This window comes from Antechinus flavipes, chromosome 4 (genome assembly GCF_016432865.1).
Source record: "Antechinus flavipes isolate AdamAnt ecotype Samford, QLD, Australia chromosome 4, AdamAnt_v2, whole genome shotgun sequence".
Lineage (NCBI taxonomy): Eukaryota > Metazoa > Chordata > Mammalia > Dasyuromorphia > Dasyuridae > Antechinus > Antechinus flavipes.
Genome location: NC_067401.1, coordinates 429,206,910 through 429,223,621, shown reverse-complemented (window position 1 = coordinate 429,223,621; position 16,712 = coordinate 429,206,910). Strand labels below are relative to the sequence as shown.

At 39.8% G+C, this 16,712-nt stretch overlaps 1 protein-coding gene across 2 annotated transcripts in view; it reads left to right on the top strand.

Moving 5' to 3' along the window:
* The window catches only part of POU2F1 (POU class 2 homeobox 1), a 233,722-nt gene that overhangs the window by 166,297 nt on the left and 50,713 nt on the right, over positions 1 to 16,712 (top strand). For both annotated transcript variants that reach the window (XM_051999028.1, XM_051999029.1), the window contains exons 5-7: positions 1,655 to 1,774; positions 3,496 to 3,675; positions 5,651 to 5,777. In XM_051999028.1, coding sequence (XP_051854988.1) covers positions 1,655 to 1,774; positions 3,496 to 3,675; positions 5,651 to 5,777 — 427 coding nt within the window. The remainder of the gene's footprint in view (positions 1 to 1,654; positions 1,775 to 3,495; positions 3,676 to 5,650; positions 5,778 to 16,712) is intronic.

The window sequence follows — 16,712 nt, the reverse complement described above, 5'->3', positions numbered from 1 at the left end:
AGGTTTAGAGGGAAAGATAATGAGATCCATTGTGGACATATTTAATTAAAGTTGTCTCTGGGATATCCAATTTGAAATGTCCAAAAATAAAAAATTGGGAAAACATCAGGATAGTAACTGGTACTGTGCTAAGATGATAGTTAAAGTCATGGGAACTAATGAGGTTATTGAGAGAGTATAGAGGAGAAAAGGAGGAGAGTAGGATAGCCCTATGAGGAATGTCAACCTCGACTCAGACAGAACTGGAAATCTCTTTCTCCTTCTCACATACACATATACATACACTCTCTTTCTCTTCCTGTCTCTCCTTGTCTGCCTATCTCTATGTCTCTCTGTTTCTCTTCTCTTTCTGTCTCTTTATTGAGCAAAATTACATGCAGACTGAATTTGAGTTCCATGAAGGGCTTTATAGGATTTCATCTATCATGCTGCTTCCTTTCAATGTGATGCCTGAGTAACAAAGAGAAAAGATAAAAAATAAGAGTTACTAAAAATGAGTTTCCCTAGATGAGAACACTAAAGAACTTGGATTGAGCAAACCATGAGCCCTCACTGAGTGGGGACTCTGTCACAGAAGGAAACAATTCTGAAGAAAGGAAACCAAAGTTGAGTGAGAAGCCTTCTTTTCTGAGAGAGAGAAGGCAGAAGATTACCTTGGTTGCCATGGCAAACTTTCCTCCCTGAGAGAGATGTTGGCAAACAGGCTGTATCTCCAATGCAGAATGTTTACAGTCCTGCTTGGTAATTATCTCTCAGTGACTGGCAGAATTAATCAGAGCCTTTATGTTAATTAGCCTGCTCTGCAGTCCCTGAAACAGGTGGTGGGAAATATGCAAATCTATGCAGAATTTTAATGCTCTGCATAGCCAGTTTTAATTACCATAGAATCTTCTCTCAGTACCCCTTTGGGGAGTGTGTTCTCCCTCTTGAATGCAGTATTTTCTCTTGAATTTTTTTTTTCCATTGGAAATGTTGAGTCTAAACTATTTTGAAACCACCATTCAGAGATTCTGGAGGTCAGGTGAGTCCTTTTCACATTGATGTTTGAAAATACTACAAACTGACCACCAGATAAATTTCAAAATAATGACAGGTTTTGAGGCAAGAGGTAAATTGAATGTATTTTCTGTCACATTTCTGTAGTTCAGAATTTTAAGCTATGAAAGCATTTTATCAGTTTTTGTGGGCCAAGTTTGTTTTTGCTTTTGAAAATTAGAATTGTAACTTTGGCGATATTGGAACAAAGGAATTAAAATTCTGATAATAGCAAATACAGTATTCAGATGACTAAGACAAAAACAAAGGCTTAAATATCTTTACCTGTGATAATAGCTGAACAGACTAAACCCTATATTTTAAAATCAATCAGTCAGTAGGTATTAACTGAGTACAAAATCCTGCATTTGATGTTAGAGATATGGAAACAGAAATGAACAGGCAATGCTCTCAGAGAGCTTGCACTCTGCCATAGAAATAATATGTATGTAAAGAACCACACAATTATTAGGTGAATTTTGGCAGTATGGGAGATATTCTAGCATCTGGGGATCAGAAAAGACTAAATGAAACCATGTTCTTTAAATAAGGAGCTACAGACCTCTCTTTTAAAACTATTGTAGAGATGCAGTATATTGTGTTGTGGTTTTTTTTCTAGTCTAAGTCTAATGAAGAATCTGGGGATTCCCAGCAGCCAAGCCAGCCTTCCCAGCAGCCTTCAGTGCAGGCACCCATCCCCCAAACTCAGCTCATGCTGGCTGGAGGACAGATAACAGGGGTAAGTTTTTTGTTTTTTTTTTTTTTTCTCAAGAATTCTAATAAACTTATAAAGCTTCCATTGCTCAGTCTGATGAAAACTGTCTACCATCAGTACTACGACTGTCTATGCTTGACCCTATTATATCCTGAAAAAAGGACTGTCACACTGGAAGAGCAAGTCTTCTTTGTCAGAAATATTCAGTGCATCTCTTGTTATGACAGCAGATGTTTGGGTAAAATAAAGCTTTCTCACCCCCATTTTAGTTGCTTTTCACCATGTAATGGAATCATTATTCAATGGGAGGCAACTATATTATAGAAATCATTAACATTGTAAACACAGCATTATGACTTCAAATAATAGCATAGGGGAAAAAGTTGTTTTCTCCTAACTCTTATAGTTATTATGTATATCAAGGTTATGGTGGATCCATTGTTTTGACATTTTTTCAGTGTACTGAAATGTTTTATATGATCATTTTTATTTAAAAAGTTTTTTGTCTTTGTTTTTGGTTATGCTGAACTACAATTGGCGACCACGTTGAACTTTGACACCTCCTAACATTTCATTACAGTAAAGTTTGTGTTATTCATAGGAGACTTATTTTTAAAGGATTTTTGTGGAGCTGACCAGGTTTTATGGAGAGATAAATTCAGATTTGATTTCTTAAATATTTTTATGTACAATTTAGAAGGTTGTTCTTACAAAAAAGATGATTCCATTAACTTGCTAGACCTTACACTTCAGAATGCAAATTGACATCTTTTCCTTGAATGGCATTTACAGATCTTTCTTTATTTTCATTTACTGTGGAAACTTCAGTAAGGGGAAGATAGTTGTAATAAATTTGAGTAAAGAACCTGATATAATTTTATTCTCTCTCCCCCGCCCCCCAAAGTATACTTTTATTAAGTTGCCTTAGGAAAGTAGGTTTTAAATCCACTCTAAGTAGTTTTCTTTTTATAATAAGGGTAGTTATGTGTTTTGTTTTGCATAATGATTGTCTGACATGGCAAGAGTCATTTAGGATTTCAGGTCTGTGTAGATGGAGATTCTATTAAACCTGAACATTAGGATTCATTTGCATGTAAAGAGACAGGCCTTCACCACCTGTTTCACAGAGATAATATGTGTTTGGAAAAGGGATGTAAAGTTGGAGACTCAATCCTTTCAACAACAGAAAAGATTTTGTGGGGTAGAGGTTGTAGGGAGACTTGGAGAGGAAACAAATTGAGCTCCTGTTCTTTAGTCATATCTTTAGACATAATGGCAATGATGGAATATGGCAGGGATTCATGCTAATGTGTAGCAGCTGGGGCCTTATCACTTCTTTCCGTGACCATATCCAGCATTCCTATTTCTCATTCATCAGACTAATCACTTGCTGTTCTGTTGAGTATAAATTTCTTTTTGTATTCTATTGTTGCTGACTTTTATTTGTTTGTTTATTTTTGACTTGCTAGTTAATTCCCTTTTTGTATTTACTTTGGAATCTCAGAGAAGCTTGGGTAATTTTCTAAATCTTAAGTGTGGCTTGATGGCTAGCTCTAATTTGAAATGATCTTGGAACTACCAGCTATGCAGCCAGGTCACCCGTAGCACTTGAGCCCTGGAAGATGCCCCAATCAAGTTCTGTAGAAAGTAAGCTTAGATTTTGAGCTCCTGAGCTGCTGTCCTGATAAAACCAGGAAAGCTTTTGATTCCAGCCATTGACTATTGTTTGATCTAACTGTCTTTAGCTTGCCCTGACCCCAGCTCAGCAGCAGTTACTGCTACAGCAGGCACAGGCCCAGCTGCTGGCAGCTGCAGTTCAGCATTCGGCCAGCCAGCAGCACAGCGCCGCGGGTGCCACCATCTCGGCCTCCGCTGCAACGCCAATGACACAGATCCCTCTGTCACAGCCCATACAGATTGCACAGGTGAGTGCCCGGGAAAACTAGTATGGATATTCTTGGGATTTCCATCTATCTGCTGCAGTTACAGAGATGGGAGCCAAGCTGTATCCAGTCCATTTTCCTTGTCATTCTGCTATAAATATAATACATCTGTTTGTTTGGCTTTATATTGTAAACACAAAGCTGATTACCTAATAACTGACTGTTTATTTAAGTGACAGTTCTTGAATAATTAATTGGCATTTCTCTACAGCAGAGGGATTACTATATTTGTTTTAATTAGTTAATTGTAGCAGACATGAAATGTTTAATGTATTCAGCAGTTAAGATAAGGTATCTCATCTGCTTGCAAGTAGTCACTGAGCTATATGATCTCTGGAATTGGTCAGGCACTCAACAGTTTGGGTTTTCACATTTTAAGATTAAAATGGGGAAAATCTGTAAAACACTAATCAAATTACTTAGAAGGCAGAAAACAGAATCTATCAAAAATGATTAATGAAATTGTTGATTCAAAAAAAAACAAGATTAAGAGATGACAGTCTTATATGCATTAAAAAACATGTAAAATGTTATTTTCTTAAAAGTAGTGCTGAGCAATTGTTAGTTTTCATTCAAGAACCAAAGAAAAGATTTAAATATAGTAATAAGAATTTCATTGGACAGATAAAAGAAATTATAGTTATGTATGGTGGTTAGGTAATGAAAGTAGTATAAATATCTAGCTAAAAATAAATCTAGTATTTTTATAATCCCCTTTCATTTTCTTAAATTTATTTTAAAATCTAATTTTGTCTACCAATCAGAAATTTTAAGAAGAATCAAATTAGTTCTATTTACACTTATTCTGACACACTAAAGTCCATGAAATTACAAGTTCTTTGCTGTATTACTGTGTGCCCTGGGAGGGAGGGAGGTGGGCAATAGACAGACACTGTGTTTAGGTGAACAAATGCTTTATTATCTGTCTGTGCCAGTTTGTATGTTTTTGTCATTGAATATGCTAGACCTGTTGAAAAAACTCTTCTGTCAGAGTGGAAAAAATCACTGGACTTGGATTCAGAAGGTCCAGCTCTACCACTTACAAGGTGTGTGACCTTGGGCAGTGCTACCTTTCTAATAGACAACATTTCATGAGGAAAAGATATGAGGGTTTAATAACTGTTTCCTCACTATGAATCATTTAGGACAATATGGCAGCTTAAAAAATGTTAATCTGGTCTTAAATACATTAAAAGATTTGTGGTTCTGTAACCTCATCAGATGATAGCTCCACAGGTATTGTCCTCCCAGAAGGCCATCCACATCTTTGAAAATTGTTTTCCATTCTAAGCATTTATTTTCAGGAATAAACTAATAAACTAGAGGTTATCCATCTAGAGAAAGGTGAGGAACCTCAAGCTGATTTCATGTGACAATCTAGGAAAGATTAGACATGGTTACCCTGGGGAAGAGAAGACTAGAAAGGAAGAGGAAGTGAGGGAAAAAGGGGGAAAAAAAGTGATGACTGATGACCAGTTAGCAGCTGTATGGAAGGAGAATTGGGCTTTTTCTGCTTACCTCCAGAGGACAGGACTGGGAGCATTGGATGAATGTTACAGAGATAGTTTTAAAGTTCATCAAAGAAAAAATACCATTTAGGTTGATCCAAAGTAGAAGGCAACATGCCCTTCTTATCAGAGATCTTCAAGCTAGCACTGATCTTGAACAGATACTGAAAGGGAATTCTTATTCTCGTGTGATTTAGATTAGGTGGCCTTCCTTTTTCTTTTTGAAATTCTGTGCCTTAGTTTACTGAGCTGTGAACTAGAGATAATAATACTTATATTGCCACAAGAGCAAAGAATGATCTGTTAAAATTGTGAAATGTACAACTTGCTTTGAAGGTATGGAAGAATTTATAATATCTAATTTTGCCATTTTTTTGGATTAATTAGTTGCTATGGACCTGCTTAAACTCTTATCTCAACATCTCAAATGCACATTTTATTTTTTTCAGGATCTGCAACAGCTGCAACAGCTACAACAGCAGAATCTAAACCTGCAACAATTTGTGTTGGTGCATCCAACCACCAACTTGCAACCAGCACAGTTTATCATCTCGCAGACGCCACAGGGGCAGCAGGGTAAGTCCTGAAAGCTCTCATTGGCAATAGTCTTTATTTTTTCACAGTAATACTGGAGATAGTTTGCGATCTCCCATCTGTTAGTGCAGTGTTTAAATTTAACATTTAAAGTACTATTTGTTGATTACTATTGTTTGATGTCTATGTTAAGGTACTGCAGGTGTGAAATGGACAGAGACACTAGATAGACAACTCAGACCAGATTATTTAATTTAAAGCATCCTTTAATAGCTGGCCAGCCAGGACTGACCTCCCCTAGATAGGCTGGAAGAGATCAGCCCCGAACCTTTAGCGAGGTGTGATGACTGCGTATTTAAAATCAGCTGGAGTCAGGAATTCAGGTTAAGGGAAAAATCTTCAATCTTTATTGAAATGAAGAGGTGAAGAATTGCGATAGCAATATGGGCAAACAGGAAGCCAGCTAGCCGAGGGAGATTGGAGGTGAAGGGCCGTCGCAATAGCAATGCGAACAGCTGTGTCAAGACGCCAGCCAGCAGTCTCTCTTTCCGCTTCCCTTTCCACTCCCCTGCCTCCACCCACCAAAATCGTCATTTCCTATACAACCCATCAGGACTTGCACAAAAAGTGGGCGGGGGCCATTCCTTCTAAGCATATATATTAATAGAGTAGGGTCCAATTACTATTTAGCCTCACATGCTTGGGACCTCAGTGCATCAACTTGAGCCTCAGCCCATTACATCTCTTTCTTTCTTTTGTTTTAGAACCCAGGTAGTCATGCCATCTCTGACTCCTCAGGGAGGTCAGATCCCCCAAGGGGAGGTAATCACACCCTCCCTGACTGCTCAGGAAAGGAGGTGAAAGCACTGAAAAGGAGGTGATCACAACCCTCCTGACTTCTCAGGAAGGGAGGTGAAAAGCACCAAAGGGAAGTGGGGGTTGCTAGCGGGTCTCTGGGCTGAAGGGTCTTATTAGAAACAGGTATGCACAAACCCATCAGCACAGGAGGTATTACACAAGCACATAGCAACAACACAGAGGCTATTAGTGATGACTCTCCCCACAGTCAGTGCAGGCTTGATGTGGTGTAACAAACATGAATTGTACATGCAAGTAATGGTATAATAAACAATATAAATCAACATAGTGTTGTAAAAGATTGCCAGAAGTCCAAGAAGAAGAGTATGTAAACAGCAGTCACACATACGCCTTCTTCAGCAGCCAAGAGATAATCCAAAACCAGTCTATTGTTCATTGCTTCACATATCAATGATCCCCCCAAATTTTTGAAGTCCTGCAAAAGTCTTTTTATGTGTTAGGGAATCCAATGATTCCAGCAGATTTTGAAGTCCTGTAACAACGTCTTATCATTTCTCAGAAAATCCAATGATTCCTGAGGGTTTTCAAGTCCTACAACAATCTTATGTCTCAGAGAATCCAATGATTCCTGAGGGTTTTCAAGCCCTACAACAATCTTATGTCTCAGAGAATCCAATGATTCCTGAGGGTTTTCAAGTCCTACAACAATCTTATGTCTCAGAGAATCCAATGATTCCTGAGGGTTTTCAAGCCCTACAACAATCTTTTGTCTCAGAGAATCCAATGATTCCTGAGGGTTTTCATATCCAATAATTTTCTAAGTCCATGAGTCATACGCCATAACTGCCACGCTCTTTCACTGGTAAGTTGCAATAGAACTATCCAATATTTCTTGAGTCTTCTCCTTCGTTTCAAGGGTTTGCTCTGTCTCTCTGCAATGGACAAGGCGAATACGGCTCGTTGGCACCCATCTGATTTCTTCTCCACCTGTAAAAATACAAGCAAACCCTCTTCCCCAAGCAGTTAACCTATCTAATTCCCTTCTATTTACCACTTTCTGGGTCTCTCCACATCACCTGGTGATTATCTAAAGATAGTGGAGCTGTTTGCACTGTATACTGCTCTGTTGTGTTAAAAGGCCTGTAACCTCCCCAACTGTAATCCTGATTGCTTTTCTGTTGGTTGATGACATCAGTCCTGAATTTCTAAAGACTCTGTGGGTGTAACCTCAGTTGCCATCATGCCCCATCTATCTTTTGATTGATACCTTGGAGCTGGGCCCTGACTCTCATTTCTCTGGGTCAATTACATTCAGAGGCCCAGTGAAAGCCTTGGTTACATTTTGGATATGGGGTTTTGGGTTTTATTTTCTCACCCTGTTTTCCCATTCTGTCTCTATACCAACATTGAGCTTTCAGATGTCCTACTTTTCCACACTGAAAGCATCTACAAGTCTCTCTGGAAGTCCCTTGCCGGGAGGGACTCTGTCTTCTCATGTTTGGATTTTGGGAAGTCTGCATTATAGCCTGTGTATAAAAGGCATCTGTGCCCACTGTGGCACAGCACCTTATGAGCCCCTCTAAAGGAGCATCCTTGTGCAGTCCTAGTATAATTCTTCTGCAAACCTCATTAGCATTTTCCTTAGCAAGTTGCCTTATCAAAATGTCTGTTATTGCATTTTCTCCATTTGTTCTTGTGATAGCTGTCTGCAAACGTCCCACAAAGTCAGCAAAGGGTTCATTTGGCCCTTGTGTTATTTTTGTGAAGGCCCTTCCCTTGTCATCTTTATTGTGGAGAGAAGCCCACATTTTGATAGCATTAGCAGCAATTTGCTCATATGCTGCTATAGAATAATTAATACTGTGACGTCTGCATAAGAACCTACACCTGTTAGTAGGTCACAGGTGATTGCAGCATGAACTCCACTTTGAATATTTTGTTGGGCTTGTATCCTACAGAGCTCACTATATTCAGAAAGTCTCAAGTAGTTTTGTCCAGGTTCTAGGCATATCTTTGCTATAGATTTCCAGTCATTAGGGGGTCACGATTTCAAAAGCCAAATTCTGTAATAACATCTTAACATAAGCTGATGTAGCCCCATAAAGAGTGCAAGCTTTTTTCAGGTCTTTGAGGATTTCTATATCAAAAGGAGAGTATTTTCTACTTTCTTGACCTGAAGAATTACAGGAAAAATGTGGTGGTGGAATTCTGATACATTTTTCCCTTCCTCTTTGGCCTTAATTAGTCCCTTTTGCAATCTAGTCATAGGAGCGACTGGATGCTGGGGGGGAGGTGATGGTGCTGTCACTGCCCCCTCTCCCCCCCCCCTCCCGGAGGATGGAGGAGAGTCAATTACCTGCTCCTCATGTGGGGCTGAGGCTGCCTCAGATTCACCCCGCCCTTGAGCCTCACTTAAGTCTCCCTGCCCTGTGGGGATATGGCCATTAATCTGTTCTTTGTCTTCCTCCTTTATCTCAGGCTTCCCCATTTGGCTATTCCTAGAGCCTTTTCCTTTTCTTCTAGAACTTATGTGGTTTCTTAAGGCCAACTGTATTATATTGTATAAATAGAATGCCTGGATGGAAATTGAATGAGGACCATTTTCATTGTAATATGCGAAGAGCTGTTGACCAATCAATGTCCAATTATCTGGAGAGATTTGCTCTTCCTCTAAGAACCAAGAGGAGGTGCGTTTTAATGTAGCCAGAAGTCTAGCTGCCTGTCCCCAAGTTACAAGTAGCCCTTGATCTTCTATCAGCTTAAGCAGGCTTTCTATAGCACCACTCCTGGGTGGGGCTGGGGGTGGGGTGGGGGATGGAGAATCTTTACCTAGGATCTGTCCCATTTCAGCCAAAAAAGGTTGTACTCACTCAGTTCCTGGTCACTGGCAACTTCTTCAGTGAAAGTAGGGTCCTTGGTTCCCACGCTTGGGCGCCAATTGTAATGACCACGTATTTAAAATCAGCCAGAGTCAGGAATTCAGGTTAAGGGAAAAATCCTCAATCTTTATTGAAGTGAAGAGGTGAATAAGGATTGCGATAGCAATATGGGCAGCTGCCACAGGAAGCCAGCTAACAGAGGGGGATTGGAGATGAAGGGCAGTCACGATGGCAATGCGAGCAGCTATGACAAGACGCCAGCCAGCAGTCTCTCCTTCTGCTTACCTCTCTGCCCCTCTGCCTCCACCCACCAAAATCGTCATTTCCTATACAACACATCAGGACTTGCACAAAGTGGGCGGGGGCCATTCTTTCTCCAAGCATATATATTACTAGAGTATGGTCCAATTACTATTTAGCCTCGTGTGCTTGGGACCTCAGTGCATCAACTCAAGCCTCAGCCCATTACAGCGAGGTACACTTTTAAGCATGTTTACCACATCCAGGTACAGACAGCCTTGCGCTTACAGATTTTGGAAATCACTTACTCACTTTCTTGTTTACAATGGGGATATGTCTGGATGGGAGTGAGCACACAATGGAACCTGTCAACATGTTTTGCAATGTTGTCCTGACTCTGTTAGGTCACACTTCTCAGAAAGTCTGGGACTTCAGCTGTTTCTCAGAAAATCTGGGGTCTCATGAACTGGGCCCAGTCTGAACATAACACTTCCCTCAGTTTAGTTTGAGCAAAGTCTGCCTATAAGCCTGAGGCCCCTTAACCCAGGGATGAGGGGCCAGTATTTTGTCCATTTCACTCCCCCCTTTTTAAGGTCAGACCTGTGACTCATCCGAGGCCACAAGGGAATAGGTCATCCAGAGGGTAAATAACTTGAAGGCCTGAATATGGTCCTGGACATAGGTGACAAGGCACTTAATAATACGGGGACTATGAGGAGAAGGAGTAGGAACAGAGAGGGGAATGGAGAGCCAAGGGGACCAGCTATGGAGCAATTGGTACTAAGGCTCTGAAGCCTTGTGACCAACCTCACGGTCATCTAACCCCTTTCTTAGGGAAGCTAGAGACTCCTTAATTACACCTGAGCAATTTGCAAAGAAACAACAGGCCTCCCCTCGGGCCATACACAAAGCTCCCTGCTTCATGAACAACAGGTCTAACCCTCGGTGGTTCTGCAACACAACTTCTGCTAGGGAATCCATTGACTTTTCTACATGGATGATGAGACTCTCTAGAGTTTGCATCAACCTGAGAGCTAAGGTAGCAAATGTAAGACCAGAGAAACTGAGGCAAGATTGAGATCAGAGAGCTCCTAATATTCTATTAATTGGAGAGTTTGATTGACTGGACAGGACTCCATTAGACTAAGGCAGGGGCGGGGTCAGAACATTGAGAATGGGAACAGCAATCTGGTTCTGACAGCGTGGTGGGAGACACTGGACATTCTGATAGGAGCCAGGAAGTCTGAACCCCCTTATTTTGAGTCTCACATTAACAATTTATAACTTTAGAGCAAGTGGCCCTCATTCTTAATGAGTGGGGTTATGCAACCAAGGGGATTGAGGCAGAACAGTTAAGGAAACCAAGGCAGAACAATTTAGAGAAACTGAGGCAGAACCAATTAGAGAAATTGAGTCAGGACAATTAAAGAGTACTGTGGCATAACATTCCTCACTCTTTCTTCTGAATCCTATGTGAGGCAAATAAACCAAAATAAAATTAGAAAAGAAAAAAATGCAAGGACAAGTCTCTCTCTGATAACCCGAGTTAACAGCAGGACAAAGGCTCCCTGTTGCAAACATGTCAGGTCCTCTGCAGTTGAGGCACCATCTCAGCCAGAGAATCCAGTTTGAGATGGACATTCACTGTGAGTTAGGTGGTCTGCAGTCATTTGTGCACTTAACTCAGTCTCTGCTTACAGAGCAGCAGGGCTCAAGGGCTCAAGGCCCATTCAGAGGGGCAACCCTCTCCATGGGAGAAGGGTGAGGCTTGGAGTAGCTTCACCTGTCCCTGCCCAGAGGAACAGACAGGGCTGCAGAAAGGATCAGACTGCAGAGTAGATTATGCACAGTTAGATCATCAAGGCAGGCAAACCCCAAACTTTTAGATGCCTGATATCAAACTAAAAGGCCCTTTGAGATTGCTGAAATACTGATTAATGAACTGAGGTTACAGGACTGGAAAAACAGATCAGAGAGACTGCCAGTCCCAAGACAGATGTCTGATTTCTGGTTGTTTCTAAAATAATAATAATAATAATCCCAAGAACTGAGTCTGCCAAGGCAATTCTGACAGAATAAGGGATTCCTATTCTTTCAGGTATTTTTAGAAAAAATCCCAATTTCCCCAACGTTCTATCTCATCCTCCCACCACCCCCCCTTTTTTTTTCATGGAAAGGAATTATCAAATGACCCTTCCACATATAAATCCCAAGAGTAAATCAAAATCCCTATTCATAACAGACTAGTACAGTAACATTTCCTAAAAATCCCTCAAACATAACAGCAACAATTACATAGTTTTAACAAATCCCATCCCAAATCTTAAACACACAGTAATAGACAACCCAGTCAAGGTTTAACAGTCAGTCATCAACCATTCCCACAGTCCCCCATATCAATCCATCAGGTGTGAGGGGAGAAAGCTTCTCAGTTAAAACTGCATCAGTGATTCTCAGTCCATGCAGAAGGTGGGTGTGCCATGCTGACAATAAAAGCTGATCAAGGTGCCAGAAGCAAGTCAATATCCATGATTTGGCACAAATCTAACAAATAAAGGTTAGAACAGTCTGAGATAAAAAGACTGGTCCAAAAGACTGCTGCAAAATGTGAAGAGCCAGCAGCTTCCTATGTGAAGAGATGGCTGATTTACTGGACAGGCACCAGCTATAGTCTCAAGTCTTAACAGCATTAGGTCTCACAGACCACTGTTAATTGTCCTCTTATCATTTAGAAACCTTAAAAAAAAAAAAATAAATAAATACCCAATAACAGATGACCAGGCTAAATACTTATTTGCCTAAGCATTTAGGATAGAGTGATTACATATAATCAGACTGAAAACAGCAAGGTATGACATAATTGAATTGCATTAACAATCCTATTGACCATTACTCTGACCATAGAGATCAGTTATGGGAGGAAAAATTGCAAGAACTTAACTATAGCATAACATAAGCAGTCAAAACTCAACCTTCAGCACATACAGGATAAAATAGCTTTAACCCAGTTTTATTCCAATAAATTGTCCCACTAACTGTCAGAGAGTGGAGCTTTAAAACTCCTATAAAACATTAATTAACTATAAGCCCAAGAAATTTTATCTCCAATAACAAGTTCCATTAATCAAATTTCTGGTAAATCCTAAACAAATACTTACCATAACCTTGTAGTGATAACAGTAAAAAATTTGTCCCAACCAGTCCACAACTTAAACAATTATCCAAGTAGTTGTTTCATAAGTGAACATTATACATACAAATCAGTTTGCTTTTAAAATACCCAATACATAGAATAATATCCCAAATTGCATATTGTCCATAACAGAAACATTCTCAAAAGGACAAAAAAAACTATTATTTTCAGAGGCCCTTTAAATAACCTCAGGATGACCCAATACAATCAATTTAAAACTTAAACAGAATGACCAAATACCACATAAGAGAATCTGAAAGATTCTTTAAACTTTTAGAAATAATCCTACCAAAGAATGGATCATATTTATACCATATTCCTCAAACAAGAAAGCCATTATGTATCAACTATTCAGTCAATTAACCTAAAAGTCTGTCCCTTTAAATCAGTTTGCTGCACCAGCAGTAACTTGATTTAAAAAAAAAAAAATGGCTGGAACATACTTAGGGGGATGAGGGGAGGAGAGGATTCCAAGTGGCCACCCTTCCCCCACTCCTGCACTCCTGGACAAAAATTTCCTCAGGGTCCCCACTCAATTTCTTACACGGGAATCCTTCTCAAGATTTAGCCCATCAGTTTATTTATTTTCTCCCAAATCCCAAAATTTGAGATCTTTCCAAATCCATCAGTTTCCTAACTTTCTCCTTCTCTTATGCTACATACTTAAACAGTCTCCAACAACTTTAACTAGCTAAAGTAGCAGAAAGCAGTGGGGAGGTGCTGCCAAAAACCTCTCTCTTACTTCCTAAAATCATGCAAACTTTAAATTGTTCCTACAAACCAATCCTTCATAAATCACCTGCATTCTTCTTTCCAGCTCTCTTCAAAACGTTTAAGATTCACAATATAGTGAATAGCTAGATAACTCCATAAAACATAACTTACAATGATAACATTTAAACTGAATCAAACCAAACTTCTTCTTCTTCCTTTTTTTTCCCCCTGCCTGAGTGTTTATCTGACCACAATTAGAATCTCTCTTATCTGTCCAGGAAGAGCTTGAATTGTATTGCCCTTTCTCTTCCTCTTTAACTAAATCAGGCTGCTTTTTTTTTCTTTAGTAATAAAGGTATCGATATGCAAAGGCAATAGCAAAATTATATTTCCCATAATTTCAGAATCATTCCAATATTCCTAATCAATTTTTTTTTTCTTCCTGAGTTCCAGTCAGATAAGGTTTTATTGCCCTCTACTCTAGCAGGCTCTGAAAACTGCTTTAAGAGAAAAAAACCTTTCCTGTCAGTTTAAAATGGCTGTTCCATTTACTTACAAATTAGTACAATAGGTTAAAAAGTTTGAAATCACAAGCAAATTTTCAAATAACCAATTCCCAAATTTCTTAATCATTGTTCTTAAAACTTAACAGAGCTCTTAAGTTTAACAAAACAGACGGACAAATCACACAGAACACATACAAATAGAAGAGTGCCCCCAAAAGGCGCTCAGAATCAGATCAGACCAGATGGGTCCAGATTTAGACACCCATGACTATCACACAGCATCCCGTGGAGGTCAGCAAGAGGGCTTTAGTGCTGCGTCCAGCTTACCCCACTTGCTACAGATACAGTATTACTCACCAGACCAGACAGGTGGCTGCAGGATAGGCAGCTGCAGGGGCCCCTCAAAATCTTATTAACTAGAACTGGCTTTTAGGATGCTCTGTGCAAATTTTGAACTGAATTCAGAAATTTGGGTCTTACTCTCCTTGTCCACAGAAAGAGATTTCTGGAAACTGGGGCCGAAGACATCTCTCGGTGGCTACCCCCTAGGGTCCATAATCTCTTTTACCCACCAGGGAGGAGGGACTGGCTGTCAGACTGAGCCCAAAGGCTTATCTAGGTGGGAACCTCCAAATGAAATGGATAGACATGAGATAGACAGCTCAGACCAGATTATTTAATTTAAAGCATCCTTTAATAGCTGTCCAGCCAGGACTGACCTCCACTAGACAGGCTAGAAGAGATCAGCCCCTAACCTTTAGCGAGGTATACTTTTAAGTGTGTTTACCACATCTGGGTATAGCCTTGCAGTTATAGATTTCAGAAATCACTGACACAGTTTCTCATTTACAATGGGGATATGTCTGGATGGGAGTGAGCATACAACAGAACCTGTCAACATGTTTTACAATGTTGTCCTCACTCTTTCTTCTGAATCCTATGTGAGGCAAATAAACCAAAATAAAATTAGAAAAGAAAAAAATGCAAGGACAAGTCTCTCTCTGATAACCCGAGTTAACAGCAGGACAAAGGCTCCCTGTTGCAAACATGTCAGGTCCTCTGCAGTTGAGGCACCATCTCAGCCAGAGAATCCAGTTTGAGATGGACATTCACTGTGAGTTAGGTGGTCTGCAGTCATTTGTGCACTTAACTCAGTCTCTGCTTACAGAGCAGCAGGGCTCAAGGGCTCAAGGCCCATTCAGAGGGGCAACCCTCTCCATGGGAGAAGGGTGAGGCTTGGAGTAGCTTCACCTGTCCCTGCCCAGAGGAACAGACAGGGCTGCAGAAAGGATCAGACTGCAGAGTAGATTATGCACAGTTAGATCATCAAGGCAGGCAAACCCCAAACTTTTAGATGCCTGATATCAAACTAAAAGGCCCTTTGAGATTGCTGAAATACTGATTAATGAACTGAGGTTACAGGACTGGAAAAACAGATCAGAGAGACTGCCAGTCCCAAGACAGATGTCTGATTTCTGGTTGTTTCTAAAATAATAATAATAATAATCCCAAGAACTGAGTCTGCCAAGGCAATTCTGACAGAATAAGGGATTCCTATTCTTTCAGGTATTTTTAGAAAAAATCCCAATTTCCCCAACGTTCTATCTCATCCTCCCACCACCCCCCCTTTTTTTTTCATGGAAAGGAATTATCAAATGACCCTTCCACATATAAATCCCAAGAGTAAATCAAAATCCCTATTCATAACAGACTAGTACAGTAACATTTCCTAAAAATCCCTCAAACATAACAGCAACAATTACATAGTTTTAACAAATCCCATCCCAAATCTTAAACACACAGTAATAGACAACCCAGTCAAGGTTTAACAGTCAGTCATCAACCATTCCCACAGTCCCCCATATCAATCCATCAGGTGTGAGGGGAGAAAGCTTCTCAGTTAAAACTGCATCAGTGATTCTCAGTCCATGCAGAAGGTGGGTGTGCCATGCTGACAATAAAAGCTGATCAAGGTGCCAGAAGCAAGTCAATATCCATGATTTGGCACAAATCTAACAAATAAAGGTTAGAACAGTCTGAGATAAAAAGACTGGTCCAAAAGACTGCTGCAAAATGTGAAGAGCCAGCAGCTTCCTATGTGAAGAGATGGCTGATTTACTGGACAGGCACCAGCTATAGTCTCAAGTCTTAACAGCATTAGGTCTCACAGACCACTGTTAATTGTCCTCTTATCATTTAGAAACCTTAAAAAAAAAAAAAATAAATAAATACCCAATAACAGATGACCAGGCTAAATACTTATTTGCCTAAGCATTTAGGATAGAGTGATTACATATAATCAGACTGAAAACAGCAAGGTATGACATAATTGAATTGCATTAACAATCCTATTGACCATTACTCTGACCATAGAGATCAGTTATGGGAGGAAAAATTGCAAGAACTTAACTATAGCATAACATAAGCAGTCAAAACTCAACCTTCAGCACATACAGGATAAAATAGCTTTAACCCAGTTTTATTCCAATAAATTGTCCCACTAACTGTCAGAGAGTGGAGCTTTAAAACTCCTATAAAACATTAATTAACTATAAGCCCAAGAAATTTTATCTCCAATAACAAGTTCCATTAATCAAATTTCTGGTAAATCCTAAACAAATACTTA